Source organism: Zalophus californianus, chromosome 9, assembly GCF_009762305.2.
Source record: "Zalophus californianus isolate mZalCal1 chromosome 9, mZalCal1.pri.v2, whole genome shotgun sequence".
NCBI lineage: Eukaryota > Metazoa > Chordata > Mammalia > Carnivora > Otariidae > Zalophus > Zalophus californianus.
In genome coordinates this window covers 22,422,378-22,447,337 of record NC_045603.1, presented here as the reverse complement: position 1 = coordinate 22,447,337, position 24,960 = coordinate 22,422,378, and the positions used below count along the sequence as shown (strand labels likewise).

Genomic DNA, 24,960 nt, shown 5'->3' with positions numbered 1-24,960 from the left:
AGAAAATTCATGTACTAATGCACTGTTAACTAGTCTTTAGCTCTCTCAACAAGCCTTTGGAGAGGGCTATAATTCAAGCGAGAGGTTGATCCAGCTAGCATCTGCACAGGGAACAATTTGCCTGACAACCTCTCTCAATATATTCACATAACACTAAAATATCAATACAAAAGTAAGAGTAGTATTAATGATGTTATTAATGATAGTAGCAGACACAGGCAAAACAAAGCTATTAATAAAAGAGCTTCTGCGTATGAAGCATGGATTAGGGAATAAAAGGAACAATTATTGGCATCTAAATTCTTTAAGTCTAGACACACATGGGCCTGTAAAACCTATGTCTTAAAAGTTTCTTTCTGCTTGATTTCCACTGCTGAGAATGCTGATATTAAGAAATGAGATTTCTATTAATCTCCCTCGTCCCTATATTATACTTTGGGTAGTTTTGTGACCAAAAATCTTCATTAGGTTATTCAAATAACTTTGTTTTTCAAAGGTAATAATGCACTTCGCCAAAAAAAAAAAAAAAATCTTTGAGGTATTTTTGAAAGATTATAATTTCAAATGCATTTGTACTTTTCAAATCACAATTTTGTATAGTTTTCATTTCTTCATGAAAATACTTTGAATAAACTTATACCCACCGAGAATGTGTTACGATTTTCAAATATCAAGTGAAATACCATGTGAAATTAGACGCTTACTCAATACTATTTAATGATGCTAAACGTATTTGTAATTACAGCAACAGCCAGCCTCCTCACCCTCTGCTCTCCTCCCCTCCACCAGCAGCCCCCACTATCAAAGACAGCCCCCTACCTTGCACTTTTCTCTTCACTTTACACAGAACAACAGTTATTGAAGCCAAATGGCTGCCTTAAAATGAGCCACTCATTACAAAGATTCAGGATGTGAATTTCTCTAAAAAGCTTTGCTCTAAATCAAAGTGACTGCACATTCCCTTCAGGTCAGAAAACAACAAATTATGGGTACTTAATGTAGAATTGCTGGGCCCATATATTATATATGAGATTATTTCATATTTGGACGTCTTATCTCATTAGCTGGGATGAATTAAAGCCTTGAATTTGAAACTAGCCTAAAGCCTTGTAAGCCAGAAGGCACACATTTTTGCCTTTCTTTCATTTTAAAACCCAACAACCCAGAACCATCAAAGGCATCACCCTTGTAGCAGTTCTGGTGGGCATAAAAATTTTGTTCTCTGATTTCCAAGTCTAAGGGTACAGATCAATTTTAGTTTATAATAAATAAACCTATGGAATTAAATGACTCAAAAAGCCTCCTCAAGAGTGTGAACTTGCCCATAAAGATGTCACAAACTTTAAATTCTATCAGCTTAAGGAAAATACACTGGGTTGATATTAGATGCAGATGTACTCCAGGCCAGAGGAATTGGCCTCAAGATCTAAGACCCAGTGACTGTGTTTTCTAGTTCTGATAACAATGCTTGTGACAAGCTACTTCTTGCAGGACTGAAGACAGATTGTATTACAGCACATGGAGCTAAAAGGAAAATGCTTCAAGAGTCTGTATGGGTGGAAAAGGCTATTCTTCTGTCCCAACTCAAGCCTAGTTGGTCTGTGGGTGGTGGTAGATCAGTCCCTGAGCCCTGGCATTAAACCTGGGGCCTCAGAGCCTCCCTGACCGAAGTCACTGCAGTCATCCACAAGGGACACAGTGACTGAACAGGGATTCCTAGGCTGCTCGTCCCCCCAGCACTGGGAAAAGTGTGGGCCCAAGCTCACACCTTCAACGTTAGCCCCAGCATTTGGATTTTGAGAGACTTCTAGTCCTGCTTTGATGAGCCTTGCTTCAAAGAAAACATTTTATCATAGAGTTCTATTGGCATCCCTCCTTTTTAATGAGTGATTACTGCTAATGCCCATTAAGTGAGTAACTCATGTGCTGTATAAGTATTTGTTCTTCAGTGGGGAACAATATTATTCGGAAGACTTTATGCAGAGATATTTGTCAAGTTGTATAATTGACTAGAATGTCACTTAATTGGAAACATGTTTGTTTGATCTATGGCAGGTCCCCCTTTAACAAATGGCTAACCATAGCCATCGGATGAGTCCTGGAATCTCAGTGGAGAACTGAAATCTCCAGGATGGAACCAGAATGCAACACACTCTCTGTGCGTTCTGCTGTGTTGCCACACAGGCTAAGAACAAAATTAATCAGAGGTTTTCAGTCAGACAGCGAGTTTCTGCTGAAATAATGATAGCTTTTGTGAAGGAGTAAGGACAGAAAGCAAAGAGTAACTAATGGCAAATTAGAAGAAGGGGCCAAGCATTTGTCCATTTACTATGATTTTTAGATCGAAGGACAGTTTTTATGAGATGTTCTAGAAAAGATATTATTTTTAAGACAGACCTTTAAAAGCAAAGAATAATTAGTTACGACTAATAAAAACAAAATAATTAATGGCATGCAATATGCAGCGATTGGACTTGTGGAGAGAAAGTAGCATAGAGAGTAAAATGAATCTCTTTTGAACCAGCAGAAATTTATTTGCTTTATCTTTCAGGTTATGAGTGTTTCTTAAAGTTTTAGAATACAAAATTCAAATCTAAGAAATTCTCTAAAAGATTAAATGATTTTTCACCCATTTTGGAAAAGAAATGTTCAGGATGCCAAATATAATGTGAAGGCATGTTAATTACATGTTACCTCTTCATTCTTTCATTCCTTGACACCACTGGACGTAAACGAGCAGTAAAAATGAAATAAGTAAAGTATCAGTATTAAAACCATTTATGCAGATCTAGTTGATCTCTTTGGGCCTGAATACACGGCAACATAAGTTGGCCAGTTTTTATAGAAAATCTATGCCAAGTATATAAATAAAACAGAGACAACTTAAGATTAGATACAAACTCTGGATAATAAACTTTTGATATTATAGCAGCCTACTTAATAAAACAAATGCAGTGTCTTCAAGAATGGGGTTTATATATGCAGCCAAGGAACAGAGACAGGGAAACATAATAGAGATAGGAAACTAAAAATGAGAACTCTAATCTTTAACAGTGAATATGAGCAAGATCAGGATGGGAGCCTATTTGTTATCATGTCCATATCCTGAGCTAACTAAATTTTCTAAAATGGAAAGCCTCAAAATGCTTGGGAAGTTTCTCTCGGATAACGCAAAACACCCTGAGAGTCCTCCCACTTCCCCATATCCAAACTTTAAAAGACAACGACCGTGGAGCTTGACTGGAAACAAGACAGACGTGTATTTAAAAGCAGAAGGCATATCTGTAAATTCCTGATGGATGTCCAAATAGTAACAAAGAAAGAAAATATTACCTACCTACAACAGGAATTTCATTTACCAAGGGTTGAACGGGTAAGGTATCTTTAAGAGACCAACTTACGTTAATAAGTTCAACCTCCCAGATTTTTTTCAACAGGTCCATCGATGTGTAGCCATTAATTAGAAAGGCTTTGGTGTAGTCACCTAGTTCAATGGAATCCAGCCACTCAGCGACAGAAGTGGGGTGATAGCCATCATGGCCAATGGGTCTCATCTGTAATAAAGAACACCACGTAGGATGAGGATTACTTCGAGTTCCAACAAACAGAATGGGTCTTGCCACTTGGAAACTTATCCGATTTGAAGCAACAGATCTTTGTGGATAAGAAAATAAGAAAACCAAAATACTTTACGCACAATTCTAAGTCACTAATAATTTTCACGCTGAATTAGTTTTCGAAAGTGCACCCAGAAATTTCCAACCTAGCTGCTGCACCAACTCCATATTTGAGAAAAGGAACTGTGTCAAACTTTTGTTCATAGATGTTATTGACATTCTGTTGGATGAAACTTAAAATCATGGCAGTTGAGCAGTCTTAAATTCAATGCTGAAGGCACAAGGAACTGCACTTCCAAAATGTAGATGATAATTCTCATATGTGCAACATCAAAGCATGTGAAAATACTGCACGGCTCAAACATCCAAAGGAATGCATGCTTATGCAAGACATGTAGGTAGTGCAAACATGCTGGAGAAACATACTGCAGTGTTAAGCCAGTAAAGAAGAGGCTTTTTGGTGTTTAAAGACCATGTGTTCTGCATAGACTCTACAGTATGTTAGACATGAATAGAGAACTTGCTGGCAGACAGGTTCCTATTTTTTGTCAGCTATATACAGATTTTTTTTTTTCCTTTGGGAGAACAAAGAAGTGTGACAGCAGCATAACGTTTCTGAGTTTAAATTGGAGTGTGAAAGTAATTTAAGCAAGAGAAACTTCTGGGTTTAAAATTTTGTATGATTATTCTAGTCTTTTTAGCTTTTATTTGAAATTTTAGTTGAATTTCTGGTTCTTGGCTTTTGAAGTAAGTCACTTCGAGGACTTGCGTTGCTCTGCATGCCACACCGCGGATCTGATACTTCCGCTGTTACGGACAACTGGCACCACGCCAACCTGATGTTGCAATTCAGGATGGGAAAAGCAGAACTGGGCAAAATACATAGGTTTCCCTCTTCCTTCAGATTCAAGGAGATAAATATTAATGGAAATCTCGATGGCTCTGATTTCTGTGGAGAAAAGATTTGTCTGGCTGTCAGGGACTCAGATTTTAATCCTAAACTATGCAGCGTTCTCATTTTGGAGATTCTCCTTACTCTTGCATTTGTTTGCTTGTTTGTTTGTTTGGGATTCAAGGTGTTCGTTAGGGATCAACACCTATGCAAGGAGGGACGAGAAGGAGGGTCGGACAGAAGAGGTGTCGGACTGTGATGGGTCCTGACGAAGGCTCTGTGAACCCAGTGGGGAGCTCTGGCGCAGGTCATGCTCCTAGACGTCCCCTGCTGGCAGCATGACTGGCCCTTTGTGCCCCACACTCTCCGTCACTGGATGCGGCTGCCATGGGAAAAGCAGGACCTAGTGAGGCCCCTCTCCGCAGCAGAGGCAGACAGACTCTGCAGGTGCTGACAGCTGAAGGTTGTCTGCTGACTACTCTCCTTCCTCGAAGAGAGAGACGGGAGGAGCATGTCCATGTCTCCCAGAAGACCCTGGACCCAGATTCACGCAAGGTTAACATTTGGCCACACTGGGTTTCTACCTTTTTCTCTATACCCACTTCCTCATTCACATGCACACAACACACGTTTTATTTTAGGTGAACCACTGGGAAGACAGTTTTTCCCCTGAACTTTTAGCACACATGATGGAACTTTAGCCTTGGTGTTTCAGCATGCATCTTCTAAGAGCAACGACCTCCTACATAGCCACAGAAGCGGCACACTCAATAAATCTAACATTGATCCAATTATATTACCTGATATACAGTCCGTATGTAAATTCCCCACGTCCCCAAAATAGAATTTGTAGCTGTTTTTTTGTTTTTGTTTTTGTTTTTTCCTCCTGGACAGGCTTAATCAAAGCTCAAGGTGATTATATTTTTAAGTATTTCTTCTGCCCTTTTATCTCCCTTTTCTTCTTCTGGGATTATATTTACTCCTTCACTTTTAAATTACCTTTCCTCCTCTCCTCTTTCCTATTGTTCCACTCCCCAATCTATTTTACACTTTGAGGTTTAAATGTCTTCTATTGGGAGTTACAGTATAATTCATCATTTGCATCAGAGTCTGAACAGCATCAAACTTTTATATGTCACTTGTACTTGGACTGACCTCTTTTAGCTACTCACTGAACATTTGTTCAGTAACAGTTAACACAATATTTATTCTGCAATAGCTACAAATGTAAACGACAACTCAGAGTTTGTAAAATGAAGTTTAGTGGCAGTTGCAAGTAACTGAATGTTGTTTGCGTAAAATTGGCGATTAGGATCCAAAGCAGAGGCGCAAAGGTACTAAGTACCTACATATACTATAGAGCTATAAAAATATTGGGGCTAGGGACATTCTCCAGGACTTATGAAGAGATGGTTGAACCAATGCTACTATCCTGACTAATCCCTGCAGCCCTGGAAACTCCCTGACTGCCTCAGCTGACAGAAAGAAATAATGGGAGAAAGGGCAAGAAGGTAGGAAGAGAAGCCCATTGGAGTTGAAATTAACAGCTTGGCAAGGTTTTACTGTTAGCCCTCCAGAACCTGACCACCCCAGCGGCAGATCCTGGGGATGAGCTTAGGGAGCCTTGAAACAATCTGGGGTAGAGTCAGACGTCCCCCACCAGAGAATTCTGCACTGGGGTCCCCATAGGTCACCCAAAGTGCACACGCACGCACACACACAGAGCAATCCCTGGCCACCTGCCATACAGATGTTGGCTGATGGTCACAGTTAGCCAGTGATGAGCAGGGATGGAGACACCAACCAGAACTCTGCAAGGAAACCCAATTAGTAGAAAAAAGTTTGTTTTTCCTTCCAACCCCTCCTTCTTCCTCCAGTGGCAGGAAATTTGGAATCAGGAAAGAGAGGTGCCAGTCCCTTGGGGGAAGCCTAAACTTGGGGAGCAGTGGTGGGGGAGGGATGAAGTGAATAAAATTAGAGGCTTACATGGATTGGAAGTGAGTTTTCAATATTTTACATGACTGGAAAGTTACTGGCTATGTCTGAATGACATTAAAAATACTAAAGAGAGAAGTAGTTGAGCTTGGTTGAAGGCAGGATCAGAAAAAAGGCACATCAGTATCTGACTGAATGCAGACTCTCAGTAATGTGGTTCCTCCTGTGAGGCAAGTTCTTCCTGAGCAGCCTTGAGGAGGTGAGAGGGAGGAACATATTTGGTGGGAGGATGAGAGATGGGGACAAGGTAGACAGCAAGAGCGGCGAGAACCTGGAAATGAACGCACTGACATGTGCCGGGGAGGGTTCACCCAATAAATATTTAGTCAGTGCCTGTTCTGAATGTTGTGGAGCAGTACAGAACAAAACAGTCTGAGTCTCTTCCTCAAGGAAGTTATAACTCTTAATTAAAAACTATGCAAACAGGTGACCAATAAATTATGAAGTCTCCGCATACCTGAGGAGAAGAAAGCATTAGAGCCAAATGGAGTTACAAAATTAACTTGACACTTATTTAATGATATGCAGAATGGTTACTGTGCTGCACAATAATTTCTTTTGAAGCAATTCTTCCATCTGTTCCTTCATTTCTGTTCTTACTGCCACTGCGCTCTTTGGGTTCTTGTTAGTGCTTTACGAAAACTAAGGTAACAGCCTTCCACTTGGCCTCCCACCTTTGGTGCAGCTTCTATGATGCTGCTGCATCAGGATTCCCAAAACCCAGGCTTTTAAGTCAACACTGGCACAAAAACCTATAGTGACTCCTTCTTGATAAAAGTGAAAAACAGAAGTGAAAATGTCCTATTCCAGAATTCTAGGGCAATTGAGATCAGGTATAAACTTATCTTTTCAACTTAACCCTCTACTACTCTGCCATGTGCACCCTAGTACATATGAGTAGATGCATGTGCATGCCTAAACAGTGTGTTAAGCTGCTAGCCATGCCATGAACATGAATTGTGTGTGCAAGACCCTATTGTATCTTTGCTCATATTATTTTCCATGCTTCTAAAGCTTTTGCCTTTATTTCTGTAGTGTTTTTCCACGATTAGCTTCTCTTCTTGAGCTTTAAGATACAAATTTCCAAACATTTTGGGATACCTCACAAAGATGGCTCATACAGCTATCACACAATATGAGTCAAAACTTTATCTCCTTCATAAAGAAGATGTGGTATATATATATACCATGGAATATTATGCAGCCATCAAAAGGAATGAGATCTTGCCATTTGCAACGATGTGGATAGAACTGGAGAGTGTTATGCTGAGCAAAATAAGTCAATCAGAGAAAGACATGTATCATATGACCTCACTGATATGAGGAATTCTTAATCTCAGGAAACAAACTGAGGTTTGCTGGAGTGGTGGGCGGTGGGAGGGAGGGGGTGGCTGGGTGATAGACATTGGGGAGGGTATGTGCTATGGTGAGTGCTGTGAATTGTGTAAGACTGTTGAATCACAGATCTGTACCTCTGAAATAAATACATTATATGTTAAAAAAAAAAAAGAAGAAGATAGCAGGAGGGGAAGAATGAATGGGGGGAAATCAGAGGGGGAGATGAACCATGAGAGATGATGGACTCTGAAAACAAACTGAGGGTTCTAGAGGGGAGGGGGGTGGGGGGATGGGTTAGCCTGGTGATGGGTATTAAAGAGGGCACATTCTGCATGGAGCACTGGGTGTTATATGTAAACAATGAATCATGGAACACTGTATCAAAAACTAATGATGTGAGAGGGCGCCTGGGTGGCTCAGTCGTTAAGCGTCTGCCTTCAGCTCAGGTCATGATCCCAGGGTCCTGGGATCAAGCACTGCATCGGGCTCCCTGCTCGGCAGGAAGACTGCTTCTCCCCCTCCCACTCTCCCGGCTTGTGTTCCCTCTCTCGCTGTCTCTTTCTCTGTCAAACAAACAAAAAAACTAATGATGTAATGTATGGTGATTAACATAACATAAAAAAAACAACAACTTTATCTCCTTCAGCTACCAAACAGGCCCTCCTTCTGTGTTCCCGATCTCAGTTAGTGGGGAAGCATCACACTATTGCCCAAGTAGATGCTTACTTGGTAAGTCATCTTACTTTCCTCTTTCTGTTTTACTATCATATTTAATTAGGTCAACAAGGCTCATAAATTTGATTTCAGTTCCCTGATTCCAAAATGGACTTTGGAATCTGACAATAGTATCTACCCCAAGTGTAAACATTATATGATTGCCTAGCACAGGTCTTTAATGACTCTTAGTTTTCTTCCCTCATCACTGCTCTAAATTAGGCTCATGCTTATTTATTTTTATTTATTTGTTTGCTTTGCCCATGCTTATTTAGAAATTGCATAATATTGAATCCTTTGGCTGCTAATCTTTTCAACTTCCCATCAAGATTCTTCTTTCCTCTCTCATCCCTTTCTCTTTCCCTCACTTCCTTCCTTTTCCATCTTATTTTAAAAGGGTTTATGTCTGTTAACTTATTTATACCACCCCCACCCCAGCTGACAGCTACTTTTCAGAAATATATCTAACAAGGTCACTCAAGTAGATTGAATTGTTTCCAACTCTTCACTTTCTTTCTGTATTAGAACTATGCGTCTGTGCTCTTTGCCAAGGGATCTGCATTGTATCCCACTGTGATTGAGTTACTTCTTCATCCCATTGATGTTGGCCATGTACTTGCTTGGCCAATGGTACAGGTAGAAGTGTCAGTGTGGCAATTTATAGATGAGGCCTCGCCCCACCTTTACTGTTATCTAGTAAACATCTATGTCCTACATCCTTGCTAACCCTAAACTAAGTAATTCTTTATTTTAGAAGTATAATTTTGGGGGGCATATCCATTTTATAACTAGTATAACTCCGTACCTTTGCTCCTGCCATTCCCTCTGCCAAGAATACTGTTTTTCCTCTGTTCTCCTGTTGAAATTCTATCCTTTCTTTAAAGACCCTTTTTAAATATTGCCTGTTCTGTGAAGCCTTCTCCAATGCTACCGTTACTCCCAAGTCAAAATTAATCATACCTTCTCCTAGATTTTTGTGGTAGTTTGCATATGATTCTGTTATCGCTAGAGATATGAGTATCTGTCTTCTTCATTAGACTCTCACCCTTTCAGTGAAGAAGCAAGGTCTTAGCCATCTTTGTCTCTTAGGTCCCAGTGAAGCATCCCATACATTGCAGGCATTTGCCAAATGTTTATTAAATTAAGTGATTTAATGAACACATGAAGATAAAGTGACAAATTCAGTGGCATGGCGTCCACTTATAAGGGACATTTGCATTTTGTGCTACATCTTATGAAGATGAAGGCTATTTTTCTATCTAACATTAATGTTGTACAACTATTTAAAATGATTACATACCAAGAACCAATTCCAGGTAGTATGTTGTGTTACGAAATGCACTGGGCTTTGTTTCTATAAACCAGCATCTTGGCTCTACTGTTAACAAGCTGTGTAACGATCGGCAAGTTACCTCACCTCTCCAAGCTTCAGTGTTCTCATCTGTAAAAAGATGGTGTTGGGCCAATGATCTCAAAGTTGCTTCATAATTCCTACATCTTGCAATTCTATCTTTTGTAAGTTAATATCAAATTAGTGTCAGATTTACTTATCCGGTAAAGAAAAAAGAAGCCCAAAGGCAAAACTTAAAAAAAAAAAAAAAAAAAGGACAACAGGACATTTAGGCTGAAGTTCAGACGGCGTCCACGCGTCTTTCATGAGTTGTCAGCAGCATCCACAAGAAGCACTGCGACTGCTTTCTCAAATTACCAGCGCTGAGACTCTTTTCCAGTAGGAACACCCGCAGAACAGAGCTGGACAGAGAGTAGCAGGGGCTGCCAGGCCTGCAGTACCGCCGAGCGTGAATGGGAGTCAGGCACAGGCTGTAGTCTGAGAGGCAGAGTGGTGGGCTGGCATTAGGCATTCCTAACAGAGCTTCACAACAAATTGATCTGATTCAACTTGTTGAATCCCAAAGTGTGGGGAAAACCCAAGCTGGGACAGAAATTGGAGTTAGCAGTGAAAGAAGCTTTAGTCTCAAAAAAATTGGGATACGTTGATACGTTTTACTAAATACCTTCCTTGTTGCTCTCAGTGTTTTGTTATTCTGCCCAAATGCAAATGTTATTCTGCATTGACTTTCCTCTAGGAGCCTCTTAAAGCAAATCTGGCCTCAGAGAGGGCATACTGATAACATCACAGGCTACCTAGCATGCAGAGACTATTGACCCAGGACAGTGTGCTCTGTGGAATCTGGGGTGTTAAGGGAGCCAATTAGGGGGCAGCCGAACAGGTGAGGCTCTGGGACTGCCTAGTCTACCTCTGTCAGGGTACCCCATATTTTAAAGTGTTTTACACAGCCAAGAAGAGGAAGAAGAGCTCTCTCTGCTTTAAAAAGAAATGTTTGAAAACCATTGATCTAGAAGACTTTTGTAAGATTACACCACCACTACAGTTCTATTTCCTCTTAATCTCTCAGTTTTATTTGAAATATTCTGGATTTGTTATATCTGTATGGACACATATGTGTTGCCTGTGATTCCTCCTCTCTGCCTGAAACCAGCTTTGTCTGTTCAGACAAGGATAGTATTTTAGAAACTGATGGAGCCACAGGATGAAAGCTGTAGCAAGAAGGCAATAAAAATAGGAAAAGGAAATAAAAAGAGGGAAAGATATTGTATTATAATAGATTTGGGATTACATAAAAATTTCTGGGGTGCTGAGATGGCTCAGTCAAGCATCTGACTTGATTTGGTCGGCTCAGGTCATGATCTCAGGGTGGTGAGATCGGGCTCCGCGTTGGGCTTGGCGCTGGGAATGGAGCCTGCTTAAGATTTCCTCCCACTCCCACTGCCCCTCCCCACTCTCTAAAAAAATAGTCCCGAATACAATAAGTTGTTAAGTCAGCATTACGATATTGGCATGGTAATTAGATCAAGAGAATAAGGAAGCCCGGAAGTCAATAACAAATTAGATATTTTTATGTCTGAAAATTGTTACCAAATTGAAACAGAGATCCCTTGTTGTCCACTAAAATCTGTTCCCTCCTCTTCCACAGTAATGAGGCTTACTAGAGACAAGATACACCAAATGAGTAAATAAATATCCAAAAAAAAAAAAAAAAGATAACACCAGCTTTGCTTCTGGTTGTTTCCATGAGAATATATTGAGCTAGTGAAAGTGATGCATGTAACCTCCAGGTCACCTTCAACCTAAAAGATAGGTTCCTTGCTCTAGAATTGCCTTTTATTTTTTTTTTTTTTCCCGTCTTCTCATGAGCTGGAACATCAGTGCCTGCAGCCCAGCTTTGACTACACCAGCAAAATAATAACCTAGAGTTTGGGAACTTCTTCTCAAACCTGAATGTACAAAAGAATCACGTGGGAAATCTTGTTAACGTGCAGGTTCTAATTCAATAGGCTGGAGGGAGAATTTGAGATTCTGCATTTCTAACAAGCTTCCTGGTAATGCTAATGCTGTCAGTCCATGGACCATGCTTTGAGTAGCAGTGTGTTAGAGGATGACAGAGCGACAGATGGAGGGTCCCGGGTCCTTCCAGAATCGCACAGAGCAGAGCCAATTTGTAAACCTGGACTGCGTACTTCAAGACTGTTACGTGGGAGAAGTATATGTTCTATTCTTTAAACCACTACATTATGGAGGTTTCTATTCTAGCAGCTTCGCCTTTCCTCTAATACAAACAGAATTGAAAATAAAGTAATTTCTTTTTTTTAAAGATTTTATTTATTTATTTGAGAGAGAGAATGAGAGAGAGAGAGAGAGCACATGAGAGGAGGGAGGGTCAGAGGGAGAAGCAGACTCCCTGCTGAGCAGGGAGCCCGATGCGGGACTTGATCCTGGAACTTCAGGATCATGACCTGAGCCGAAGGCAGTCGCTTAACCAACTGAGCCACCCAGGCGCCCCGAAAATAAAGTAATTTCATACATAACATTTAAGGAAGCCTGTGCTTCCACTTGACAGTACGTCACATTGTCTCTTGTTTTATGAAGCCATTAATTTTCACAGCCCTTGCCATTCAAAGAAACCTCATTTCCTTTAACTGCGTTTGTTGGCATCTTTCTGTCAATCACGCTAGCATCCCTTTGTGGTAACTACACAAGGTATAAGAGGGGGAAATCGTGGGAAAACCTCAAGTTTCTAGCTCTGAGTCCTTGTACCCAGGTACATGGTGGTGTTACTAGCAGAGAAAGAAGAGAAAATAGCCTGACAGGACGTGAATAATTTTGAGACATGAGAAATTAAAGATGCTGTGGAACTGCACTTTAAATTTGGGGGAGAAATCCGAGGAGACATATAACCTTGGGCATCATTCGCAGGACAGGTGGGAGTCTTGGCTCCTCCACTTATCAGCTATATGACCTTGAGTAAGCCACTCAGTCTTCCTCAGCGTCCGTCTTCTGGTTAGTCATGTGAGCGATAAGAATGTCTACCTCTGGGGGAACTAGTAGGCACGCAGTGAAACAATGCATAGTACTTGGCACACAGAAGCACTCAATAAATCTTAAGTTATTTTTATCGTCAGTGGGAGCTGAAATCATGCATGGATGAGACTACGGAGGGTATGTACTGCGGGAAGAGAAGTGGTGTCAGGACAAACCAACACTTTCAAAGTGAAAGATAAGAATCATACTCAGGAGACCAAAAAAGCAATAGTCAAGACAAGAAGGAAAGTGGGGGAAACTTAGCTTCAAAGAGGGTGTGGTTAGCAGTGGTGGGAGGCTGCAGAGAGGTCTACTAAGATGAGGAAGGAGACAGGTTCATGGGATCTGGCAGACAGGTCACCAGGATTTTATGGAAAAGAGCCCGGAGGCGAGGCTGCCCTTTGTTGAGGTTTAAGTTAGAGATGAGAAAGTAGAAATTGTGATCAGAGCTATTCTTTTCAGGAGTCTGCACGGGAAGGGGAGGAGGGAGATGGAAGGTTTTAGAAAGTACAAGGAAAAGGCATGGGGAGGAGTGAGAAATGAGGACTCAGGGCTGAGGAAGGTCTGAAATATAAGGGAATAAGAGTCCAAGGGTATGGGGTGCCACTCAGTTATTGGGCGTCTGCCTTGGGCTCAGGTCATGATCCCAGGGTCCTGGGATCGAGCCCCGCATCCGGCTCCCTGCTCCTCGGGAAGCCTGCTTCTCCCTCTCCCACTCCCCCTGCTTGTGGTCCCTCTCTCGCTGTGTCTCTTTCTGTCAAATGGATGAATAGGATCTTTAACAAAATAAATAAATAAATAAAAGAGTCCAAGGGTGCTATGGGGATTGAGATGAGGTAGAGGGTTTTGCCTTTTGTGTTGGGATTTTGCTGGCCTTTCTTGGAAATTATGGCATGAGAGGCATAGTTGGAGTAAGTTTGCGGTTGATAATCTTTGTGTTAAAACAGTTGTAAGGGTCTAGAAGTTACCTGGCTTGGACTTGGTGAGAGCTGGAAACTCGTATGTGAAGTACTGGTAAAGGTCCTCATGTGGGCAAGGGCAGCTATCCCTGGGTACGAACACACAAACCTGACTATCATTTATGTAAACCTACTGATTGCAACAGCCGTAATGCACCAGGCTCAGAGACTTAAACTTGCCTATGAAGCTGCAATGGACCATGGCTTCTCTCTTCCCACTGGATGTACTTTGTACTCTCAGACTCCCTGATACGACTTTTGTAATACAGACAGCTGATATCATCGGGTGCCCCCCTCTATTCCTGCTCCTTGTTCTAGCCTCTTCTGCTCTGTCCTGCTGCTACCCAAGACTCGGACTAACAGCAGCCCTGAAAATAAACCAGGGCAAGCAGTGCTGGCAGGCAGTGTGCTGCCAAGTCCAAATTCAGGTCTATCGAGTAGTGTGAGGATCAGATCTCCTATAGGCTTTGAGACCTGGGCTTAAACATCACTGTGCTGTTTCATCAGTGGCTCTTAAAAGACTGACTGAACATGAAAGAGAAAGGCAGATCCACTGACCATGGGGCCCCGGAAAAAAGTCTTTGCATCACCATCTAAGTGCTATTGTAGTGCAACTTGGCTGGGAGAGACACGTCTACAGAAAGGATAGGACTATTAATGATAAGAATGTCACCTAACAATCACATGAGACTTTGAAGATCCCAAAGTGATCTCACATGCATTATCTCATTTGTGAGGGGTTTTAGGTGATCTTTGGGAAAATACCCTTTACAGAGCCTGAGACTCTCGGTACCCCATGTAGTGAGAGTCCTTCTGTGGGAACTGAAAGGATTAACACACTGTGACTATTGTTAGGAAATGTGTGATAGGTCTCTGGTTGTACGTATGCGGCAGGGGAGGGAGACATGCACATGTACAAATCCCTTGCTCGAGGTCCCTTTGTTTACAATCATACTCTGTTATGGATACAATTTCTATAAAAGAATAGGAAGAAACTTAACCCCTCAGAGCTTCGTAAGCGAAGTGTGTTTGGATGTCATTATGGTCGTACAATTGCAGATAATGGTAACGTCTGTATGTTTTCCCCCCGCCAGCAACTGAACCTTGCCGACAGGGGGTCTCTTGAGTGTTCAGACACTGAAGACTCCCAGCTTTAGGCATAGGGCAGGAGCAGGGAGGGAGTCATAGCTGGATATTACTCTGTACTACATTTTGGGGGAATAAAGGTAAAGTGCTTTGGACTGGGCACCGTCTCTTAATGCCCTGTGATTCCTATTTCATGACTAAAAGAGACAAACTGAAGTCTAGCCCAGAGAAGCCCTGACGTTTCCCTTCTTTTGACAAGCCTTAAACCATGGAGTAAAGTGCAAGTGAAGCAATGGACAACAAAGGGTGCATAAATAAGAAATGTTTTCAAGACACAGGGGCGATCGCCTTCCAGTAGCACAGAAGAGTAGGCTGGTGAACCAAGTAGAAGCACTAGTCAGACTAGTCCAGCCTCTAGCCATCAGGGTTAGGGGGCACCCCTTTTGATCAAAGGCACTGGACTGACCACAAGTTAAAGGAGTGAAGCTGCCCAAACAGACAATCTCTAAAAATCATGGTAGGAAAAAAAATGACAAGGGCAACAATGACACAGCCGTCTCTTTATCACTCTGCAAGCAGTGTGAGTGGACTGCCAGTCAGACACGAGTCTTTTCAGCTTCCTCTTAGGCATGCACAGAATGACTGCCATTAACGGCATCACCGAGAACCGGGCAATTACCTGCCAGATAAGACCTGTGGGGTCGTGGTGAAGAGATCAGTAGAACCACTACTCAGTACACCCGTAAACATGGTCACTGGAGTTGAATGATATTATTGAATGGTTTTGTTGTACTTCACTCTGAAGTTTTTGGCGAAACATTTTTCTTTTAATTCACTAAAAGGACATGTTTTTCCTGTCTTTTCACTTGTAAAATCCTTGTTGCAATAATGTTGACCCTAGATCCTTTTGTTAAATAGCACTATTTATTTTGATGTAGTTCCTTGCTGCAAAGCTCTTTCACCAAACACGAGCTCAGATTAAAGATGAAGGGGATTTACTGCAACTAGAATAAGGTGCTGAACAATGCTCACCATCACTCACATTTTCAAGCTCTATCAGTGATATGAATTATATTTAGATAAAGATACAGAATCACTTTTCTTTTTCCCACTGACAGTACATATCTGCTGACATTCATGTAGATATTCAATGGTTATGTAGCACACTTAAAACAGACATTTTAAAAGCTACTATCAGTCAGGAAAATTGTTTGCATGTTATTAGTCTCAGCAAAAAAATTCCCCAAACTTGAGTCTTCAGAAAATAATGAATGTTCTGAATGCCAATTCTATTTATTTGATATTTAAAAACCATGTCCATTCTCAGAGCCTCCAGGCATGTGCATAATCAACATCACCCACTGACGTACTTCAAACAGATAAATGTACCATAAATGAGTATACAAATGAGTAACTTATGTTCTGCCCAGGTAGGGAAGGACAAAATGAGTAACTTATGTTCTGCCCAGGTAGGGAAGGACAAAAGATATCATTCCCATGGTGGCCAAAAATTAGTATAGGAATTACAGAATTGGAGATCTACCACACATTCATCCATCCGTCCATCCATCCATCCATCCATCCATCCACTCATCTACTCATTCATTTATTCACTCAAATACTTACAGCATGAGCTGTAAGCATTGAGCATCAGTCAAAAAACATGTAAAAGTGCCAGTGCTTAAGGAGCTTACCTTCTAACGGGGGAGACAGTAATTAACACACATAGTAAATAAGGAAATTACGTCAGAAAGTGATGTGTTGTGAAAAAAAGAGAAAGTAGAGCAGGAGAATCGGATGTGCTAGAGAGTGTCTGTGGAGTAGCCGTGTCTGTGCAGGGCAAACAGGGTGGTTAGGGGAAGCTTCATTCAGAAGGCAAGATTTGAACAGACTTACGGGCGGTAAAGTGGCCGTGCCAGCAATCTTGGCAATCTAGGGGAGAAGATTCTAACCAAGTAGAGGGACCAGGAGAGGCAAAGGCCCTCAGGAAGGAGTGAGCCTGGTGTGTCCTCAAGGAATAACAAGGAAACCAAAGGGGTTAGAGCAGCATGTGCAGGAAGAGAGGGGTGGGGAGCAGGTCAGAGAGGTAGTCAGGGGCCAGAGAAGGTAAAGCCCTGAGAGTCTTGGAAGGCTTTGGCTTTCATTTGGAGAGAAACAGGGAGCCAGTGTGAGAATTTGAGCAGAAGTGTGACATGGTTTAGCTTATGTTGCAGTGGCATCACTGGCCACTGTATTGAGAATAGTTCCTAGGGAGGAGGCAAGAGTTAGAAGGAGGGAGACCTCAGAGGCTGTGGAAGTAATAATCCAGGACAAAGAGGCTAATGGGTTGGACAGGGTGCGAGAGTAGCAAAGGTGGTGAGAAGGGGTCAGATTCTGGATGATTTTTTGAAACACAAAATAAAATGTTCCTTGTTCTCTAACACAGACTGGGAATCTGTCAGCTTGATGGCTACAGCTGTGTTCAAGGATTTCAACTTGCATAGAACCATATTCACCTATCATGTGTGGGAATGTATGTTTAACTGGCAGGGTTGGCCTGGTATGGGTCTGTTTTCAATGAGGAATTCAGAGTCCTCAAAAGACTCTTCTGCTCAAAGAAGGCAGCCAATGCATATGTATTTGATTCAAAGGACAATAGACAAGTGTCATAGGGAATGTTCGATTCTGAGTGGATTTCAGGATCGGGTGCTCTGACTAGGCCCTGGCCCAGCTCCCATAAATCAGCCTTAAGAAGAAGAAGCGTCAAAAAAAGTTGCCTCATGAGACATTTTTAGGACATTGGGAACAAAAGGAGTCAGCATAATTGGCACTGGCAACTTCATCAGCAAGCAGAGATGATGCTATATTTTAGACATTGGTGCCCTCAACATTGGGCACTGGCACTTGGTGATGGTGCCCACATTGGCAGGCTTCAGTGGCACTGGCAGAACATTTCGTTGGCACTGGTTAAGGTGCTTTGGATGGGAAGATACTGGGCATTGTAGCCAGCAGCACAAGCATCGGTACCTTTGACATGCTGGGCACCTGCAGCTATGAAGCAGGCTTTGGCAGTTGTTAATAGCAGATTTGGCACCCTCAGCAGGTACTGACAGCACTGAGAGCACTTTTGGTAAGTCCTGGTGGCATTGCTTCAAGCTTTGGTGATAAGTAAGAGCAAGAGAGGCAGAAAAGAGCAGATGTCACATGGTCAGTGAGTGGTCTGGTTAATGGAGCACATGTGATGTGAGACACTCAGAACAAATCATTAGGAGGGATTTCAGCAAGGTTTAGAATACACAGAGAATTGTAACCCCATTTTGAAACTCTGGCTGGAGTTGCTGAGCACTCTTATTTTTATAGTGAGGGACTAATCTAAGAACTATTTCACTACCATTGGCAGTCACAATAAACAATATCTTGGCCCTTATGAAAATGTTTCTAGCCTCATAGTCTTAGATTTTTTTGGTCAGTTCAGAATTTTTAATTACCCCAGACATTGGAGTGGCTTAGAATTTTCAGCTGTACTCATGTGAATCCTCAGTAGAGAGTCAGCTCTTAACAACAGTTTTAGTAGTTATTATTTATTTAATTCAACAATAAATTTAATGCACAAAATATATATGTCACATCATCCTAGGCATTATCAAAATATAAAAGGGCCTAAGGTTCCCTCCTTCCAGGAATATGTAATTTCCTTGGGTATATATTTGAATATAAGAAAATAATTAAGTGCCAATGTTTTTATAAGCTCCAGAAAAGAAACTTGAGTGGATTGGAGAAATTTGGGAAGAGACTCTTCTATAGTTTCTCTTGGGGTTAATATATGGGAAAGGAAATGAATCTCTCTCTCTCTGTGTGTGTGTGTGAAAGTGAGTGTGCATGCACAAGAAACAGACAGAGATAGACAGAAAATGGATGAATATAGGCATCCATTTCTCCTTACTGTCTCTAGATCTAGCAGGAACACAGGAAGCGTCCTCTGTCTGGAGTGACTTCCTCAATGCTCTATTTAGCGAAAAATACTTATTAATTCTTTAAGATTCAGCTCAAGCATCATCTACCTATCCAGAAAACCTTCCTTGACCCTCATGTACTTAGCCTTTCCCTCCTCTGTAGCAGGTTTTTGGTTTTTTTTTTTCCACATAGTAGTTTAGTTTTTGACATATTTGTGTCCAAAATGTAGAACTCCTTGAGGCAGGGACCAAATGTTATCCAGTTTTGCATCCTCATCTCTGAAGCTAGCAGAGGGCCAAAACAAACTGACTGTCTGATTGAATGGATGCACGAATCATAGATTCACTGATGAACTCTGGGCATATGGGTGTTTGCAGACATTATGTGTCTGGAGTTGCCCTATTCCTTCATCTGGTTCCAATCCTACCGCGGATGCTAAGGTCTTGGGATGCAAGGTCAATTGCTATTTTGTGTCTACATCAGTAGCACTTAGAAAAGTACTCTGTCAAAAGTGGACACCAGCAATGTTTATAGATGATGATGTAATCGAGTCCCAGAGGTAAAATGCAGGGAAATCAATCTTCTCTACATCTATGCAATAATCTCTTGTACATTTGTGGAGAAAATTTCACGTTCAAAAGTTTCTACATTTACCTCTTAGTATTAGAAAACTGTAAACAACCCTTTCCCAACAAGCAGTGGCCTCTAAGTAAAGAAGCAACTGAGGGTTAAAACCGGCGATGCATTGAAGAAAAAGCTTTTAACCTGTTGGGACTCTGGGGTTCATAAAAGATAACCTTAAAGGTCATCTCAAGTATATCCATTTAGCACTATGCCATCACAGATTCATACAAGTAAAGCGAAAATGTATTTTCTCTGGAAGACAAGAAGGAAGGAATCTGGCAGTTTCCTGAGTACTCATTTTTTCTGATAAGCACAGTAGTTATCTGCTAACTTAAAAAAAAAAGCTGAACTTCTTATTAAAATAGAAGATGCTAGATCTGTGGAAGACAATGACAATAGCCAGTCATTTGTCTAAAGGTGGAAGCGCTGACAGGCTATCCACAGAGCAAAGACATGTGATGCTCTGGTGATTGAGGCACTAGGGGAAAGCAGCTGAGGGCACAGACCCTGGAGCCAGGCTGCCTCGTTCCAGTTTAGACTCAGCCACTTTCTAACTGTGACCTTAGGAATTTTACTTAACTTTTCTGTGCCTTAGTTACTTCATCTGTAAGAGAGAGAATTAATTAATTTTAAGATTTAAATGAGTAACTGTGGAGTTAGCCTAATAGTACCTACAAAAGTGCCTGGCACACAGAAAATTTCTGTTTAAGTGTTGGCTGTTAACACAGGTGCTTGCCTACAGTGTCTTTCTGAGCATGCTCAGGAACATCCTGGGCAATGTGGATTCTTATGTAGTTCTAGTGTATTCACTATGGGTCTACAGATAGACCATCAGATTAGAACCCAGAGTCAAAAGATGGAAATCTGAGATCTCATTAATCACCGACAAAGAAAATTATCAGAAAGAAATACCAGGTAATGAAAAAGTGCTTAGCTTAGGGTAGGAGAATATTAACTCTGTTGCTAGTTTAGCCTGCTCCATTGAAGCTGAGTATGGGTATCTGCTAGGGTTCAAAGTATTTGACTTATTATAGCTTGAAAAGCAAAGTGATGGATGAAATTCATAGCTGGATTAGTGGCATGGGCTGTATTTCAGAGGATGGTTATTACAAATGAGAAACAAACAGCATATCTAGCCATCTGAACAAGTAAGCAACTGTTTTGGGTCACTTTCTGCTCAGAGTATCATGAGCTATTTCAAAATTCCCCATAGCAAAGAAGTTTTTAAGATGTATAGGAATAGCTTTCTTTTTAAAAAAAATTATGTTATGTTAATCACTAAATCACCATACATTACATCATTAGTTTTTGATGTAGTGTTCCATGATATGTTGCATATAACACCCGGTGTTCCATTCAGTACGTGTCCTCCTTAATACCCACCACCAGGCTAACCCATCCCCCCACCACCCTCCCCTAAGGAATAACTTTTGATTCGTCTGCCTCCTCCTCCAGGAACCCTCTCCTGATTTCCTGTACATAAGAGAGCTTCCCTTACATTTAACATCCAGAGCTTGTATTTTTACTTTTATTATAGCTCCTGCATGCTCTGCTTTGTATTAAAATCACTTGGATGTTGGTTCAACCTCCTTTGCTAGACTGTAATCTCTTTGAAGGCAGATACTGTGTAATTTCATCTTTTTTTCTCCTTGCATTGTGTCTGAAACATAAGTAGATACTCAATGCATTTGTACACATAATCAAACACAGACTTCTCACTTGAGTGCTATTGATCAAAAATAAGAAATACAGCCAAATTATATTCAACTATTAAGTTAGCACTTAATTCAATTATATGGTAAAGGGGGGGATGGCACATTCAAAATAGTGGATATGTTCTTTTATTTATTTATTTATTTTAAAGTTTTATTTACTTGAGAGACACACAGAGAGAGAGAGAGAGAGAGAGAGAGCAGAGCAGGGGGAGGGGCAGAGGGAGAGAAACTCAAGCAGACCCTGCACTGAGTGTGGAGCCCCAACCAGGGCTCGATTCCATGACTCTGAGACCATGACCCCACTCAAAATCAAGAGTTGGATGCCTCACCAACCGAGCCACCCAGGCGCCTCAGATATGTTCTTTTAGATCTCTTCTGTAAATTTACATAGTTTTGCTTTTCTATGAAATCACAATGCGTTTAGCAATTTACTGGAACTGCACTCTTAAGGTCTGCCCACTCAGCTTCTCAGTTCAATTCTATGCCATCTTATGCTGCATATCTTTACTGAGCCCTTGCTGTTCAAAGTACTCTCTGTATCCACTACTCTATCACTTGCCACTTAGTTTATGGACCTGATTACATTACCCCTTAAGAGATGCAGACAGGATGCCCTCTAAGTATTATGTTTATTCATTTAATTTCTTAGATAGGAAGGCCCTAGTTATGATTTTAAACACCTTTTCTTCTAGCTCCTAATTGGTTAAAAGTAGTAAAAAAAATAATTAATTTAGTGGATAACAATCAGATTCAACAGTTTTGCCCTCTTCTTAGCTAGAGAATGAATAATTTGTTCTGTGAGAAATCCACAAGTAAGAATGGAAAGCTCACCATGCAATGCATTCATGGGCATTTTTAGCCAGAGACTTATATTAGGAAGTAAGTCCATTTTTGTTACTGTGTGGCTCCAGGCAAGAGCAATGGCAAAAATTCATTGAGTTTTGCTAATTTAATGAGCATTACTAAACAATTACAAGCAGTCATTCCTACTCTTAATTTAGTGCTTCTAAATGCCAGGTACTTCCTAGGGATTTTTAAACTTAGAACTCACCATAACCTAACACAGTAGGTTCTACTACCATCTCCATCTCATTGATGAGGAAACTGAGGACTACAGAATTTAACAACTTGCCCAAGTGACACACGTGGTAGGTGGCTAAACAAGGATCAAATTAGGTTAATTTAAAAGCTCACGAGAGTTCATTTTTGCCAAATTCCAAGTTCTTTGAAGGTGCCTTACTTGGAGTATTTAGCTTAGTCATCTCAATATCCCCTTAGTACCCTTAGTGTGCTTTGAAATATAGTGTTTAGACAACGCAGTGAGGTGGTAAAGAACCTCAGGTTAACTGCCTGGGTGTGAATCCTACTTTGCCCACCTAAAATTGAAATGCATTTATACATCCTCTTCACTCTGTCTACACCCTGTTTGTTTAATTTTTCTATAACACTTATCATTACTTGAAGTTACATATGTTTACTTCTTTTGGTCTGCATCCCCCTCTAGGATGTAAGCTGTAAGAGTACGGCGACTTTGTAGGTTTTGTTTCCTGACATCAAATCCTCAACACCTAGAAGAGGACCTGGCATGCAGTAGGTATTTCATAATATATCTATCGAATGTATAAAAGGAGGTTTACTTTGCTTATTGTGTATGCCTGCAGTAGTAATTTTTAATGGGATGAGGGAACCTCACTTTTTTCTTGGTTCACCTTCAATTTTTTAAAAAATTTAGTAAACATAAATATAGTACATAGGCTATGCCAGGCTCCATTTTAAGTACTTTACAAATATTGACTCATTTAAGTCTTGCAACACCCCTATGAAGTAGGTAAAATCAGACTCAGGGAATCTGGCCATGTTCCCAACCATTATACCATGCTGCTTCCTGGCTGATTCTTCTAAAAATGTCATCTCCATGGAGCTTAATGCTTTAAAGTTGTGTCTTCATTCTCTCCTAGAGAGTGCCCTTCTCTCTTGCCCATCTTTCCTTCCTCTCTACCCAGATTAAAGAGGAAAATAAATAAGATTATTTCAATTATTTTATTTTATTCCATTATGCTTTTCCTTCTTTGAAACAGCAATGGCTACTGTTAGTAAAATTTTTCTAAGGCCACCTTCGAGGGTAAACAAATGGTTTGACTCCCAGTGAGCCACTGGACAACTGACATGGTCTATGTCTGCCTTTCTTCTTTTCCCTGTCTGTCTCCTTCCTACTTTTCTAGAGCTTCTGGATCCCTGGCACAATCCTTCCCTTCCAGCCTTGAAAAGGGAGTTTAGTGATGTATGGAGGTTGCAAAAACTACCTTTTAAGCCTGAAACTTAAAAAAAGGCCCAATATTATAAACAATTCTTTTTCTTATGTTTAGTCATTTGGTCCTTTCCTGTTCTTTTTACAGTTTCTCTCGAAAATACACAGGCGTCCTCAGAGCCTTGGGTCTCTGATATAACACAGTATTCGCCCGGGAGGCATTTGTCATGAGCACAGACACTTGGGATTTAGTTCCACTTCTGTCGCTAAGAAACAATCTGCCTCAGGGCAAGTCATTTAATATGACCTAGACTTGGTTTCCTCACCTGTGAAAGACTCAGGAGAGATATTGAGCTGGATATTTTAAGGTCTTTTGCAGCTCTAAATTGTGATCTTCTTGAAAGAATTATGTAAGGAAGGGAAAGTGCCCAGATATCAAAGTTCCTCTACTATTACTACTGATTGCAGTATCACTCCAAGGGAGCCATTGTTCTTTATTAAATGGGGGTGAACTCAAAACTGAAGGATGACAGCTGCTGGGGACGGCAGTAAATCAAAACCTATTTATTTGCAGAATTCCTCCTCTATTTCTCTGTAAATATCAGGGGGGATTACGAGTACAAATGATATTTCAGCTCTCTGGTCTACATAATAAACTATTCCACCATAAATTCATTTAAAAGAAAACATTAAAAGACCTTCCCCCTTTAGCGTAGGAGAAATGTAGCAGTCATCTTGCTTTCTGAAGCTGCAGAAAAATCTTGGAACAGAGCATCGGTAGGTATGCTAGGACTGCACTCCGCTCACACCCAGCAGTTCTTGGGATATCTATGCAGCCCAATCAGCTATAACTATTTCGTACTCTGTATGTACTGGGCTCTGGCATTTCAGAGGGCCCAGAGAACTTGATAAACACCAGCCATTCCTTCTCCCAATGTACTCCTGAACAACGGACTAGTTATTGGTCTCCATGTGTAAACAGAAAGCATAAGGCATAGGGGGGAGAGGTCACTCTAGGAAAATGCAAGCCATCAGGGTTGTTAGGCTAAGAAATAATAGAAAAGATCTGAATGATTTGCTGTCACTTTAAGATTTATATACTACAAATTGCCTAAGTTTATCACTTTAAGGTCAGTTAGTCTGTCCTTCTTCCCTATTCTCCAACAGCACCAACTGTTGGAGATAATAATTTCTCCTGAGAAATAAGTAAGCTTTTACACTGACCTGACTGATCTAAGGGAGCATATCTGCTTGTCACAGAATCATAAAACACTTGCAGGACTGAATGGAACTTGAAAGGACTCTCAGACACCACAGTTTGTCTCACCAAGGACTAGACCTGAAGGAAATAGAATACCCTATGCTTTGGGTTAGACTGTGGGTCCAATTGTCTATTAACTTTAAGATAAGGCCCCTAATGCTAATGGTGCATGTATGTGTGTGGGATTTTGTTTAAGA

General features: G+C 41.0%; 1 protein-coding gene across 22 annotated transcripts in view; it reads right to left on the bottom strand.

Moving 5' to 3' along the window:
* The window catches only part of ANKS1B (ankyrin repeat and sterile alpha motif domain containing 1B), a 1,105,044-nt gene that overhangs the window by 282,786 nt on the left and 797,298 nt on the right, over positions 1-24,960 (bottom strand). For all 22 annotated transcript variants that reach the window (XM_027592180.1, XM_027592182.1, XM_027592181.1 and 19 more), the window contains one exon: positions 3,402-3,554. In XM_027592180.1, the coding sequence (XP_027447981.1) occupies positions 3,402-3,554 (153 nt within the window). The remainder of the gene's footprint in view (positions 1-3,401; positions 3,555-24,960) is intronic.